The sequence below is a fragment of the Talpa occidentalis genome, unplaced genomic scaffold (genome assembly GCF_014898055.3).
Source record: "Talpa occidentalis isolate TD23 unplaced genomic scaffold, MPIMG_talOcc4v2.1 talOcc4.11, whole genome shotgun sequence".
In the NCBI taxonomy this organism is placed as follows: Eukaryota; Metazoa; Chordata; class Mammalia; order Eulipotyphla; family Talpidae; genus Talpa; species Talpa occidentalis.
The window spans coordinates 38326046-38342481 of NW_023601104.1; the positions used below are offsets into that span (position 1 = coordinate 38326046).

A 16436-nucleotide genomic window follows, 5' to 3' on the forward strand; every position below is an offset into this window, starting at 1 on the left:
ATACCTACATTTTCATCCCCGTGAAATTCCCACCACCCATTCACCCGTGAACTATCACCCTGGTTCCTTGTGCTCTTCCCACACTTGTTTTGATCCTACTCCCTTCTCTCCTGCCCCTGCAGAATGTCTCTGGTTTATAGTTGCCTGTTGATTTTGATTTTTACATTATTATAACTAGGTTTTTTTCCTGATCCTTTATTTGGACCCTCTACATTTCTCATTGCAGGCAAATTTTGATAGTAGATAATCAATTGTTTAACAAATGACTAACTTCTCAAACAAAGTATAAACAGGACAGAGGAGGGAGATATAGTGGTTGTAGTATACTTCTCTTAGTTAATCAAATACTGATAATATTATTCTCAAAACTGCTCTCTGTCAATGCAGTGGGAGAGTCATATAAACAGGGAAGTGGAGAACAGGAATAGGCCTCTTCCAGTAAGATCTTCCACTTTGATTGAGATAATAATAAAGTTCCCCCTGCTGTCTTCTTGGTGCTGGTTTTACACCTAGAAGACAATTTGCCAATTATTTTTCAAGCCAAAGTAATATGTTCACATGCATATATAACACTTACCCTTTCAATAATTTCTCTCAAGTTCCTACTCCTTTTTCCAAATTTGGTGCCCCACCATTTGTTTCTAAGCTTCACACTCTCTGCTGTGAGTCTTCATATGGAAAATATTATCATCTATTCTTGAGTTGTTATATTTTAATTGATCCCTGCACTAAGTTTTGCAGTAGCAAGCATTCAGGTCCCGCCCTGATGTAGTGAGGGCTCTGCTGTTCTTGTCCTCATGATGTAATTAAAAAGTCCTAAGACATGGCAATATAAAGACTTCCATTCTCATTCCTGGAAGCTGCTTTAATTGGGGAAGTGAGAAATCTCCCTTTAGAGCTCTGAGGTCACTCTACATTGGGAATAATTATGATTTGCAAAATATTTTTTTCTGGAACAGAAAAGAAAAGAAGGAAGTTTTTCCAACATGTTGGTGCATATGAAAGCAAAGCTTATTTGTCACTGACTTCTAGTCACTAATGTGTGTTTTTTTAACTCTTCCTGTAAATAAAACAGTAACACAATCTTATACATAATCAAAACTTCAATGTGTTTTTTTCCAATCACAAGGAACCCACTATATCAAAAGATAGTTTAATTTGTTGCTAGAATGCTCAACTGGTTTTATCATCCATATAATGTGTAATAGACCACATATATTCTCACTTCAATATTGAGGTTCTTCAAATCATTGAAAGTGCTCTGCTTTCTTCTGCATGACAAATCTTCTATTTCTTCTTCCAAATATTTTGACTGTCTGTTAATTTTTATAAATCTCCAAAAGTTATATGTAAATTAAGTTTTGAATAGTCATCTTTGAAGAAAGAAATTGAAAATAAAATTTTCTGTCACATACATAATATTTAATAAAGCTTGAAAATCTTGAAATTTTGAAAATCTATATTTCAAAATATAGAAAGCAATATGAAAATCCTCTCAATACTAATTTTCTTCCAATATAAAAACAGACTAAGTTCTAAATATTATATCTCATTTAGTCTTAAGAATTATGAAAGGTATCCATTAATAAAGATAAATAACATTTGCCACTTACTAGGTCTGTCACAGACCCTAGTAGATGGAAATAGATTATCACCAATGGTATTTCTCCAAAGTTTAAAAGATTGTTGACTATGTATATATCTCCTACTAAAATATTCACTTGCTAAACATGCATGCACAGTGGCATAATAGAAGCACTGATTGAGAGAGATACTGAAATAAAAACCTAGGAATCAATAAATTTGAGAGTGAAAAAATAAGATGTTAGTGTAATGAAATACTTGCAATAATTATGTAACCAAACAATCAAGGGTCTATCTGCCCAATGCACATAAGTGCCAAAACTATGCCACCATTGTTTGGGAAAGAAAATGGCTTTAATGCAAAGTTGGCTACACAGGAGACAGGAGTGGGCAGACTCAGACCTGTCTCCCCAGTTGCAGGGGAAATGGGCTTGTATCACATTTTCAAAAATGGGGCTAATGAGATAAGAGTTGAAGTTCATTGGATGAGGAATGGCCATGGGCCCAGAAATGTAGATTTTGGCTGGAAGTCTTTGGGTAAAGCAGATAGGAATATAAATAAATGCATAATTGACAGATCACTGGTGATGGTGGGGCCTTATCCATGTATGGACTAGTGGTCAGATCCTTTAGCTGCATGTGTGCCACATGGATGAGACTGCTTTCAGGTTGCTTGGTTTTAATTATTTGAGAAGCTAATTTCTTGGAAAAGTAAATTATTCCTGGTTTATAACATAGGTCATCACAAGTCATCATAGTTGAATGGACTTGCTTAACAATAGGAACTGGTCAGAACTGGTTAATGTTAAGCTATCAGCTAAAAGAATGCAGAGCTAGCTTTGGGTGGATTTCAGCTTTTGGGAACCAGTTTCAATTTCAGTTACTAAATTATATTTTATATATGAGCATGTATAAGATTTAACATTTAAGTTGTAATTACTAGCTGCATATTTTATAAACAGAAAACATGAATTCTTCTGAAAAAAGGTTTAAAATGCTTTTACATTACCGATTTGATGCTCTTTATCTTACAGATTTGAAAAAACTAGGATAATTAGGGAGGATGTAATTGAAACATTCTTTTGTTTATTGTCAATGAGAGTCTATTGGAAACATATTTCATATATTGAAAACAGGATAAAACACAATATTCTTTTTTAATTCCACCATTGCAACCATGAACCATTACCACATGGTTCTTATGTTCTTCCCTCCCCTGTTTTGACCCTTCTACCTCCTCCTCCCCTGCTATATGCCTCAGATTATAAGTTTTGTATTTTTCCTCACCCTTTGTTTTGTTTCCCTATATATAGCCATCAGTGAAACCATCCAATATTTCTTTTTCTGTCTGATTTCATTTGCTTCCTTCCCAGCTCCATCAAGGTTTTTGCAAATGGCATGAGGTTTTTTTTTTTTTTTTTTGATTGCTAAGTAGTATTCCATCATGGATATATTTTCCTCAATCCCATAATTTATAAAAGGAATGAGACTAATGTAAACATTATTTTCTCCTCTATGCCAAGTATGAAAACACTAGTTCTGCACTTTATGTGCCCGCTTATCTTCTCAATTTTGGCTCATCTTTTCTGAATACATCCCTAATAGAACCAGCATCAATAAAAAGATTTTTTTAAAAACCTGGGGAATTTCCTCTTTTCTCTTGCCCCTCCAGTTTTTGCTCTCTCCATAACATTCTCATACTATATATATTAGCATATCATCTGCAATTTCTCTTCTCCCAAATGGATTCCTTGTATGTCTTCCTCTTGTCTAATTTCTCTAGCTAGGACTTCCAGTATTATATTAAAAAGCAGTGGTGAGAGTGGACATTTTTGTCTTCTTCCAGATCTTAAAGAGAAGGCTTTCAGTTTTTCACCATTAAGAATGATGTTATCAGACAGCTTATTGCTTGTCAACAGGTAATGTTAGGAGGAAACCACTGAGTTCTCTCCCTTAATTTTTCATGATTGTTGGATTATCAAACCTATACCCATATTATAGGCTAAACTGTATCAATCTTGCATGTATGCAGCTATCATGTTTTGGGAGTTTGATTATAGTAATCTGAATTGTAAAACAATATACTACGTAATTAAAGAAACTGACCGCTGGCAAAAAAAAAAAAAAAAAAAGTTAGCTGTGAATGTGTCGTATATGGCTTTTATTATGTTAAGATAGGTTCCTTTTATCCCAAATATTCTGAGGACCTTCATCATAAATGGATGTTGACCTTTTTCAAATGCTTTCTCAGCATGTATCAATACGGTCATATGGTTTTTATTCTTTTTTTTTCTGTTGATGTGTTGAATATTAATTGATGTTTATATGTTGAGCCATTCTTGTGTCCCTGGAATAAATCCCATTTGGTCATGGTGTATAATTCTTTTGATGCGTTGCTGGATTTGGTTTGCTAGTATCTTATTGAGGATTTTTGCATCTGTGTTCATTAGGGAGATTGGGCTGTAGTGGTTTTGTGTGTGTGTGTGTGTGTGTATGTTGTCTTTGTTTACTTCTGCTGTTAGTGTAATGTTGACATCATGAAATATATTTGGTAGTAATCCTTCTTTCTCAGTTTTTTGAAAGAGTTTTTGTAAGGTAGTCATTAGTTTGAACATTTAGTAGAACTCACTTGTGAAACATAAAATTCTTAATTCAAAAAGGAAGAGATGTAAAGTGCTAAATTTTAAATGCCTTCTTGTTTAAATAAGTATAAAATAAGCAATTTTATAAAGAAGTACAAAATAAACAAAAAAATCTTATAAAAACAAGATTTTTATTGTCCATTAAATTGACAAAGATAGCAAAGTAGAGCAAGCAGTGATTTTAAGACATTGACACAATGAAAAAAACTAATAAAAATATATAATTGAGTTCTCAAAAGAAGAGAGCAAAACTAAAGCAATATGTGAAAGGAATCTGAATGAAAATATTTCAAAACTCAGTTCTACATCAAGCCATAGAAATCAAGTTTCTATATACCAGTAATAGAATAAAAGCAAGATCATAGCACAAGATCACAGCTTTAAGTTGTGAGATTTCTTGTTCATTATAGGCAAACACGAAAACATCTTCCTATATCAGGTTCTCAAGCTTAATTTTTCCCCAATTTATATAGAAATATATATTGTCTCTTATTAATGTTGGTTAGCTGTGTTAGGTTAGAACTAAGTTTTAATTGTTTAATTTTAAGTAGATGGAGCTAGAAGGGATCATGCTCAGCGAAATAAGTCAGAAAGAAAAAAAAAAAAAATACCGGATGGTCTCACTCATAGCAGGAATTTAGAAAACCTAAATAAGGGACCAGGAAAAAGACTAATCAATACAAAGTAAAAATCAAAATCAACAAGCAACTATAAACCAGAGACATACTACAGGTTGGGGGGGAGGGAAAGGTGAGGAAAGGAAGGGCTGGAGTCAAAATAAGGGGGGGGTGCAATTGTATGGGGAATATAACCAAAATGAAAATGCATGCATTGTACAAAGATGAAAAAAGATGTAAGAATTATATAAAATAAAATATTTAAATAAAAAAAATTTACCAAGCATTTGCCCCTGCTATACAATGTCATCCCCTTTTATAAATCAAGTGATTGTATATGTTTATTATTCTTTAACTCTCTAGTATGTTCTATTTGTATGTTTCTATTTCCTTCTACCAATACCACAAAAACTTAATATGCAGTCTTAATATTAGTTTAAATAGCCTTAATATTAGACATCTCTATATATGGTAGTGTATGTCTTCCTTCACAATTTCCTTAGCCACTCTCCTCTTTTGCATTTCCATATAAAATGAAGAATTAGCACATAAGTTTTCTTAATTTTATAGATGAAGTTGCATTGAATCATGAATCAATATTGATAAAAGGACACAGTGTTGTTAAATACATTAATTTTACTTTTTCTTATTTTTTTAGATTGTATTATTTCTTACTGTGGTAACGTTGGTTCACAGCATTGTATATGTTGCAGAGGTGCAGGTCCACACCTCTTCAAATGTATGTTGCCACACCACACCCACCACCAATTCACCCACAGTCCTCCACTTAGTGCATTAGACTGCCTTTGTTCCCACCCCACACCCATCCTTCCCCTCAGTTCTACAGGTAGATTTCTAGGGTTTGTTTTCATTTTATTTTGTCTGTCCTGTTGTTTTGTTTCTCTATATTCCACATATGCAGTCCCTTTGTTTTGTTTTTCTATATTTCACAGAGGAGTGAAATCATCTGGTATTTATCTTGCATCTTCTGAATTATTTTGCTTAGCATAATTCCTTTCAGTTCCATCCATGTGGTCACATATGACAAGATTTCATTTTTTTTATAACTGAGTAGTATTCCATTGTGTAAATACACTAATTTGAATATTTTACATTTATAATTGCTTATGATATAGCATTTATATTAAATTTATAATAGCTTGAAATGTTTATATTTTATAATATTGAAGCACTTATAGCATTTTATGGACATGATACTTCCAAATAATTTTTTATAATCCAATATCTTATTTCTTTATTTTGCTTTACAAAATGTATAGACATAGACTCTTCATGATATTTTATAGAATTAATGATAGCATGAAAGCCCGGAGTTGAGGATCATTGTATGTTGACTGCACAATAGCGTATTTACTTTTGGTAAGACAAAGAGGAGCTAGTTACCCTCATATGCTGTTACTGGATGTATAAAATTGTGTAACTCCTTAACAGGTGATCTGACAGTAGTCAGTGGGATTAAAAATGGACATGTCTTTATATGCATTCTATATGGAAAAATAGGTACAAGGATGCTCACTGCAATATTGCAAAACTTGCAATAACAAGCCTAAATATCTATAAATAAAGGACTAGATAAGTAAATTAAAGGTTACTGCAGAGCAGTTAAAGAGAATGTGGCAGCTCTATGACTGACCATGGAAAGTTTTCTAAGAAACATTGTTAAGAAAACAAAGAATACAGTTCCATTCACATAAAAGGAAAAAATCACATGAAAACTGACTTGTCTGTGTTATATGCATGAAAGAATATGTAACTCCACAGAAAACCTCTGTAAGGATACAGGTAAAAAATTTTCCAGTGACTTCTAAAAATGGTGTAGAGTGTGGAAAGTGGATGCAGCACTTTTGCTTTAAACTATTTTGTCTTGTTTGAATTTTTAACAAAGTGGCTGTGATAATTTAAGCATTAAATATTGGTAAATAACAGTGAGTGACATCCCTTAATGTACTCTTATAATATGGACTTTCTTATATTTTGTTAATTTTTCTACTGACTTCTTAGGCATTTGTTTATTGACTTATAAGAGATCTTTATGATTTAAAAATATTAGTTCCTATGAATAATACTGTTTTTCACCTAGTTATCCTTGACTTTATTTGTGACAGGCTTTAAATAAGAATACCTCTGTGGGAAACAATGTAGTTAGATTTATCACCTTTTAAAAAAAATTATGGCCTTTGGATTTTTTTGGCAAACTTATTGTGATAGGTTATGGACATGTCTGATGACTTAAAAACCCAAATAGAACCAATAGTGAAATAGGAATTAGAAAATGGAAGAATATATCTCTAACAACAATTGGTCATGGGCCAAAGATCTAATTCTACAAAGAATTAACCACATCAAATAGTCACTCAATACTGGTTTCCCTCCTCTTTCTCCCTCTGCTCTTCCTCTCTTAGTTCTACTTCCACTTTGTCCCCTGCTTTATACACACCTCCCTAAAGATGAGAATACTGAAGATCAGAGCAGAAATTTTTCAAGATTTCATCATCACCTTTGCATTTTCACCAACAAAGCAGAGTTTAATGGGAAAAAATATATACTACCAACAGTATTGTGACTGCATTAATGTTTATTGTGCATTTACAACGTTTTTGGCATTATATAAAACCATATAAAAAGTAGAAGTTGAAAAGTACATTTGCATATTTGACACTGCACAAATAATATTGACCAAGAGCCTTAAGATACCAGAATACCAGAAATCTTAGCTAAATAATCTCATGGTCCAAAAACACTGTCTACACATCTAAATCTCAGCTTGCACAGGGGCTTAGCATGCAGAATTAATATTCATGCACATAGTCACTAACTCATATCTTATAGTATAATCAAAATACTGAATCCAGTGTGATGACAATTGCAAGCTTTCTGTTCTCTGTTAAACAAATCTTTTTTTCTATTGTTAGAATGCATTCAGTCTTTCTGTTATAAGGTCTTTTTCATGATGCAAGTCACAGGGAGAAGAATAAGAATACTTTTAGTGACCAAATGAAACAATAATTGATGATTTAAATCTTTATTTTTAGATTTCTATGAGCTTTATATTCCTCTTATGTATTCTAAGAAATATGAAAGAGAAGACTTCAGAATTCATCATAAGTTGCAAAGAACTGTTGTCTCTTTGTCCATTTGTATCTAGGTACGTATGTAATTAACATTAGCTCTGAATTGAAATATTCAACACCTCCCAGATTTGCAAACAATTTCAGAAATACTGGCAATATCCTATGAATAATGTGGAATTCATTCTACATAGCTAATACTTAAAGATAAGTAGACTTCAACAATAGATACATATGCTAACAACACCAAATCTCTAGAATAAGTATTGTAATGAGTCGAAATGTACATTAGTAATCTAAAAGAAAAATGTTATTGGAACATAGTAGCAGATAGGGAAAATTGCAAATAAGCAAATTATAAATAACCAAAATTCAATGTGAGGAAAAGACAAACAGTTGCATATTAATAAAGTGAAATCCATGCTGTAAAATACAATATATTTTCCAATGTGTCAATATATAAAAAAGTTATGAATATGTCAAGTAATGATATCAAAAACTCAATTTATTCCTTTTGATTGCAAGGTATAAAAATATCATATGCTCAAGTAAAAAGAATCACAAATTTGGTAACATGAAAAATATTTCATATAGACTAGAATCTCTAAATTCTTTATAAAATTTTTAAAGGATTAATTATTTTCCATGGAATTATTATTTTAGAATTATAAAAATTAAAAAAATAAAATCATGTTTAAGTAAGCCAAGAATTGATTTTATGCAAATTCATTGCATTTAAAATAAAAATCCAATTTGACAATCCAGCAATACATATCATTAGCAAAAATAATTGGCAAGATACTGTGATCCAGTGGAGGCTCTTCATTCCCATTCGAGATTATGCTCCCTCCTGGTGACCCTAGTTTTCCCAGGAGGTCACATAACGGTTTCTGAACTTTCTCATGGCTGCTTTAACATCTTCATTCCTCAGAGAGTAGACGATGGGATTCAACAAAGGTGTAAAAATAGTGTAGAACACAGAAATGAACTTATCCAGAGAAATTCTGCTAAAAGGCCATATATAGAAATAAATGCAAGGCCCAAAGAAAAGAATCACCACTGTGATGTGAGCAGTTAGTGTCGACAGTGCCTTAGATGATCCACTGGAGGACCTGCGCCTGACAGTGATCAGAATGATGACATAGGAAATTACTAAAGCCAGAAAACAGCTTGATGCTATCAGGCCACTGTTAGTTAGGGTTAAAATATCCATCTCATACGTACCCATGCAAGCCAGCTCTATCACCAGGGGAAGGTCACAAAAGAAGCTATTTACCACATTGGGACCACAGAATGGCAGCTGCACTGTAAAAATTATGTGGCTTGCAGAGTGAATAATACCCACAGCCCATGCAGCAATCACAAAAATTTTACAGAGTCTCCGAGTCATAATTGTGCTATAGTGCAGAGGCTTACAGATGGCTATAAATCTGTCACATGCCATTGATACTAACATCACCATCTCACTCCCAACAAAAGTGTGAAGAAAGAATATCTGGGTCATGCAGCCTGCAAAGGAAATAGTCTTGCGTTCAACAAAAAAGTCCACGAGCATCTTGGGGGTAGCAAAGTTTGATTGGCAGATGTCAATGAAAGAAAGGTTGCTGAGCAGGAAGTACATAGGGGAGTTCAAATGGGAGTCAGAGGAAATGATGATAATAATCATGATGTTACCCAGCACTGATGTCACATACACTATAGAGAAGATGGCAAACAAGAACATCTGAAATTCCCAAGAATTAGAGAGTCCCAGAAGCACAAACTCAGATACCACTGATTCATTTGCGTGAGCCATGCGTCCAGCCCACAGCCACCTGAACATAAGAAAGTCAGGAAAATATCACAATGATTGGCACAGTATCTGCTATATATGCAAAAGAAGTACGATAAACTTTCAATTAAAAGTCAATTTAATTTAATGAATCTACATAAACAATCAATAGACTTATATTTAACAACTCTGACTGCCTGGGAAGTGGCAAAAGTTTGAATAAGAGAGGATTAGTTATGGAACCTATTGTAATTAGGAAGATATACATATTAAAAATAGAAATCTAAGGTAAAATATCAAAGACTAGGAAATATAAAGTGCTACATTCATGTATTAAATATTTCCAAGATAACAGAAATTATGATAACCTATTATGGAATAGGTACTATTTAAGGTAAAATTTTAAATTTTTGGTATTTGCTAGCAAAATTTAATGAAAAGGGCTATTTCATGAATACAGCAATAAAGATTTCGATTTCAAAGGCAAAAATATGAAAGTCATATTCAGAAAGGCATGAGTTGATTGACTTGGTTAGCAGAGAGGGCAAGCTAAAGAGCACTAAAATTAAGTTGGGAATGCAAACAAAAGCAACTTGTGCAAGCTATTAGCATTGAGTAGAGGGCTAAGTGGTCTAGATTAATGTTCCTGAAATTGCACAATATAAAGAGCTTCACAGTGTTTTAAGCAGCTCAGTAGAAACTGTTTGCCAAATTATGGATAGAAGAGGCATTAGTAACACTCTCAGTTTCTGTGAAGCTTAAGAACATTTCTTTCATCCTTATAAAAACATTGAGTCAAAATTGCCTTCTATCACAGAAAGACCATTTATAAATATATTACAAATGTATTCCAGTCTCTTCTGATTCTGCTTTTTTCCCCTCTACCTAAACACCTGATACACCTGGACTTATCAAAATCCACAACACCTTCAGAAATGGCTATATTGGAAATACTCCACATCACTTAAGACAGTGCATTTTGAAGACATATTTCCCTTAAAAAAATAAGTAATGTTGAAATTTCCTCTTGAATGATTTTTCACTTGTTGCTGAACATATTGGGCACCATATGACTACTTGGTCCCAGAAGAACACACTATACAACCTCCAGTGGTTCAGAAAACATTAGTGCTAGGTACCCAAAAATACATAATAGGTATTAATCTTGTACATCTTTTAATTTTTTACATATTGTGTATCATCTTATCTTTTAAAAAATGAATTTTGAAAAATTTAGTTTCATACAAATTTCATTTTTGCAATATCTAGAAAATAGTAAGGCATGTCAAACTTCATTTTTCAAAATAAAGGAAACAACTTGAAAATCCTCTCCACACTAATTTCCTATGATTTCTTAATTCAAGTAAAACAGACCAAGTTCAATCATATCTCATTTTTTTAATAATGAATTTTAATACCCAATTGTAAATATAATAAAATTTGCCACTTACTAGCTCTGTCTGACCTTAGAAGAGAGAACTAGATTATCTCCAGGGATATTTTTATCATTGAAATTCTTAGTGGAGATATAAGACATAAAATTCTTTTTTGTGTGTGTGTGGGACCCTCGCCGGCGGCCGGGGAACGAACTGGCGCTGCAGAGGCTGCGGGCAGCCTCGCAGCCCAGCGCTCAACCGCTGTGCCACCAGGGGGGGCCCAAGACATAAAATTCTTAGGTTACAAAGACGTAAGAAGTTCATAAACATCACTCAGGATTTCTTGAATTATGCACAGATCATCCAGAAGTTTCTTCATTAATGAATCTTTCCCTTTTTCATTGGCTGTGCACTGCAAAGTTTAAGTGCTTTCAGCTCACATTTTAACTAGAAGAGAATTTCCCTATCTTTTCTGTAAGATCAAGTTTGATGGAGAAAAGTTATGTTACATTAATATCCATCTGAAATATGTCAATAGAACTTCAAAGCCATAAATATGAATAATGTTTTTCATTATTTTGTCATAATAGTTGACTACTTACATTCCTATCAGCAAAAATCAAGAAAGGATAACCTCATTGACCCATGTTCCTTTTATATCTTCACTCCTTCATTGCAGGCAAATTTTGATAGTTGATAATTAATTGTTTAACAAATGACTAACTATTCTCAAATAGAAAACATAAACAGGACAGAGAAGGGAGATGTAGTAGTTATAGCACACATCATTTGTTAATCAAATACTGACCCTGTTATCTCAAGGCTGCTCTCTGTCAATGCAGTGGAGAGTCATAAACAGAGAAGTGAAGAACAGGAATCTGCCTCTTCCAAATGAAGCTTCCACTTTGACTTTGATAAGAATGAATTCCCCTCTGCTATCTTCTAGCTGCTGATTTTGTACCTAGAAGATAATTTGCCAATTATATGTCAAGTCCAAGTAATATGTTCAAAGTACTTACCCTTTCAATAATTTCTCTCAATTCCTACACCTTTTTCCAAATTTGGTGTCCCACTGTTTGTTTCTAAGCTTCACACTTTCTGCTGTGAATCTTCATATTAAAAAATATTTATAATCTACTTGAACCATTGCTAACCTGTGCAGTAGCAAGCATTCAGATCCCGCCCTGATTTAGTGAGGGCTCTGTTCTCCTTGCCCTCATCATGAAAATACAAAGTCCTAAGACACAGCAATATAAGGACTCCCATCCTCATTCCTGAAAATTGCTTTAATTGGGGAAGTGAGAAATCTCCCTTTAGAGGTCTGAGGTCACTCTACACTGGGAATAATTATGTTTTACAAAATAATTTTTCCTAGAATGGAAGAGAAAAAAAAATTTTACCAACATGTTGGTATATAAAGAGCAAAAACTATTGATGGTTACTGACTTCCAGTCAGTAAAGTAATTTTTGAACCCTAATTTTCTCTTAATAAAACACACAATCATATAAATGATCATAGCCTCTGGGTAGGTTTTTTTTTGTCTTAGAATCACAAAGTTCAATAGGTTTTATCATCTATATAATGTGTAATAAACCACATCTGTTCTCACTTCATTATGAAAGTTCTTCACATATTTGAATGTGGTCTCCTTTCTTCTGCATGACTAATGTTCTATTTCTTCCCCAGAATATTTCAACTATTTTTATAAGCTAAAAATCTCCATAAGTTGTATGGTAGATCTAATTTTAAATAATTATCCTTCAAGAAGGAAATTAAAGAATTCTCTCTCACACACAATTAGTGATAGTTTGCTAATATATGGTTTCCAAAATATAGGAAACAATTAGAAAATCCTTTCCACCAAAATTTCCCATGTTCTTAATCCAGGCAGAATAGACCAAGTTTAATGTTATCTCTTTTATTCTTAATAATTAAGATGGGTACCCATTAATAAAGATAACATTTGCCATTACTTGCTCTGTGACTGACCTTATAAATAGAACTATATTATCACCAAGGGTATTTTTTCCAAAGTTTGAAAAATTATTGTGTGTATCTCATTGTAAAATGTTCACATGTCTAAGCATGCATGCATAGTGGCACATACATGCAGCACTGATTGAAAGAGAAAGACACAGGGAAAAAATAAGTATATAAATTTGAGAGAGAAAGAATAAAATTTTTTAGTGTAATAAAGTACCTATAACAATTATGTTACCAAGCAATCAAGGGTTCATTTGCTCAATGTGAATAAATGCCAATAATATGCCCCAGGGGCCTGGGAAAATAAATGGCTTTAAAGCAAAGCTGTTACCAAGGTGGACAAATGGGCTTACAACATATTTTTGGAAGTGAGTCTGGTAAAATTAAGAGTTGAATTCATTTTCTGGGGAATGCTTTTGGCACAGAAATGTGGGTTTGGCAGGAAACCATTGAAGCAGAAAGAAGGGCAGATAAATGCAGAGTTGGTCTAAAATCTGGTGATGGTGGGCTCTTGTCCATATTGGTGGTCAGATCCTTCAGCTAGCTCATGGAGAAGGACTAGATGCAGGTTGCTAGATTTTTCTATTCTGGAGAAGCAGCATTGCCTGGGAAAAAAGAAATTATTCCCGATAGTATTTTTAAATTAATTATTGATTGAGGTAATATTTAGATACCCACATCAGTATTTTCACTCTGTGCACCCACCACCAAATTACCCATAGTCCAGCACCATTGTCCATTATGCTTCCCTCCATCTTTGTTCTTTCCTTCCACCCCATCCCCTCCCCACTATGGATATTTCAGTTCTGTAGTCAGGTGTCAAGGGTTAGTTTTTAAGCTAGTCTTTATCTGTCTGATAGTCTAGTTACTTTATATTCCACATATTAGTGACACCATCCAGTATTTATCTTTCTCCTTCAGACTTATTTCACTTAGCAAAATACCTTCTAGCTCCATTCACATTGCTGCTAATGGCATGAGTTTATCTTTTTCCTGATATTATAAGAAAGAGTCACAAGTCATCTAGTTTGACTGGTCTGTCTGAAAAACAAGAAGTGGCTAAAATGATAAATTGCTAAGCCACAGACTGAAAGACTGCAGAGCTTGCTTTGAGTGGATTTCAGCTTTCAGGCACCAATGTTGATTACAATTAATAAATTATATTTTATTTCTGAAATATATATTATATATACATACCCACATATATATAAGATTTGAAGCATAATATCAAAAATCAAAGATTATAAAATCATTATGTGCATATTTTTATGAACCAAAAATATAAATATACTTATGGGAACAAATTTTAAAATTTCCAGATTAATATGAAATCTAAGTGGTATGAAAAGTAAATGCAAGGGAACTTGTCAATATATGTATTAGAGAATCTTAATCTGAATCAATAATATTGCAAATATTGATAAGATATAAAATATCATTTACTAAGTATAAAATGGAAAATTTAGGAAAGGTTATTTGCAAATGAATTGTGCATACTTTTGTCTCTTGAGTAGTTGGCAGTAAAAGTAACCTTCAAAAAAATGTGTTAATTAATTCAAGTACTTCTTTACATAGCGATTGAACCAGTCTACATTCCCAGCAACAGTATACTTATAAGAGCGTTCCTTTTTTCTACATGCTCATCAACATATTGTTTCTCATTTTTCATAATAGGGCCCATTCTCACAGGTGTGAGGTGGTATCTCACTGTTGTTTTGATTTGCATGTCCTTCATGATAAATGATGATGAACATTTTTTCATATGCCTTTTGGCTATCTGTATTTCTTCTTTGGAGAAGTACATAGTTTGCTCTTTTGCCCATTTTTTTATTGGGTTGTTTGAGTTCTTTGTAGGTCTTCAGTATCAGTCCCTTGTGAGATGTATGGTGTGGAAATATTTTCTCCCATTCTGTGGAGTATCTCTTTATTTTGGTTACTGCCTTTTTGGTGTACAGAAGCGTCTTGTTTTGATGCGGTCCTAGATGTTTCTAGTCTCCTTTGTTTTCCTTGTTGCTAGGGACAAATCTGCAAAGATACTTCTAAAGTTTATGTCATAGAATGTTTTTCTTATGTATTTTATAGTTTCAGGTCTTGCATCCAAGTCTTTTATCCATTTTGAATTTGTTTTCTTATATGGTGTAAGACAGTGGATAGTTTCATATTTTTGCACATGCCAAAACAATTTTACACCACCATTTGCTGAAGAGGCTTCCCTTGTTCTAGTGTATATTCTTCACTCCTTTCTTGTAGATTAGTTAGTTGTCCATATATATGCAGTTTTATTTTTGATCTCTCAATTTTATTCCATTGGTCTGTATATCTGCTTTTGTTTCAATACCATGCTGTTTTAATTATTGCTGTATTATAGTATAGTTTGAAATCTGAACATGTAATACCACCGTTTTTCTACTTTTTAGTTAGGAGAGCTTTGGCTATTCAGGGTCTTTGTGTTTCCATATGAATTTCAGCAATATTTGTTTCCTTTTTTGTTTTGTTCTATTTTTTGAAGAATGTAATTTGAGATAATTATTTCTTCTTAGGATGAAGAGATAGATATCTTTTATGATTAGAAAGACTCATATTTGAAATTAGCTTAAATTTCTGTAGATGAAATTTTATTAGTTTTTGTTTTTGTTTTTGTTTTTTGCATAGACTAACTGGAATGTAGACTAGAGGTGCAGGGGGTGAGAGGATTCACCACAGAACAGGGAGCACAATGGTGTAGATAAAATTTTAAATATAAATATAATGCAACTTCATTCAAAAAATAGTATTACTTTTAAAAATTAACAACATTATTCATTGGTGTATATATATCTATAGCTATAGTTATAGATATTTGGTAATATAGATACTTTTTCTATTTGAAGTAGGAATCTCCATTCTCCATTGTGGAGTCTGTGTGGTGAAATATGTTTTTCCTTTGTTGAAACAAATGTAGCTGAATGTTCCCTACCCCTAGCCCTGAATAAGCATGTGAACATATATAGACAACTGGATGGTACTTTGAATCTTAAGGAAATGTACAATGACAAAGAAACAGTTGTGAAACTATCACAGTAATAACATAATGTTGGATATCAGCAGCAGTGAAAGTAACTTACTCTCAAAGTCTTACTGTTCAAGTAAGATTTACTGTCAGTATTAAACTTGCTACTTCCACACAAACATGATCTTGGATATATTTCAGGCTCCCTGGAATCTAATGTTTTCTTGCTCGCTTTCATAGGCTTCTTTTCCAAATTACCATGTACAATATGTTCAATTCTTCTAATACTTTCTGCTTAAGATGGTTAGAATTAGTACTTTTGCTTGATGAAAAGAATCATTATTAGTCTGTACAGATCATTTGTGGGAGGAATTATGTGAAAAT

General features: G+C 33.0%; 1 protein-coding gene across 1 annotated transcript; it reads right to left on the minus strand.

Moving 5' to 3' along the window:
- Positions 1–7343: 7343 nt before the first annotated feature.
- Positions 7344–9727, minus strand: LOC119238191 (olfactory receptor 4K1-like). The gene is made up of 2 exons (XM_037501900.1): positions 8813–9727; positions 7344–7361 (listed from the first exon to the last, which is right to left on the minus strand). The coding sequence occupies exons 1-2, from the start codon at positions 9725–9727 to the stop codon at positions 7344–7346; spliced, it is 933 nt and encodes a 310-aa protein (XP_037357797.1).
- Between the last annotated feature and the right edge of the window lie 6709 nt (positions 9728–16436).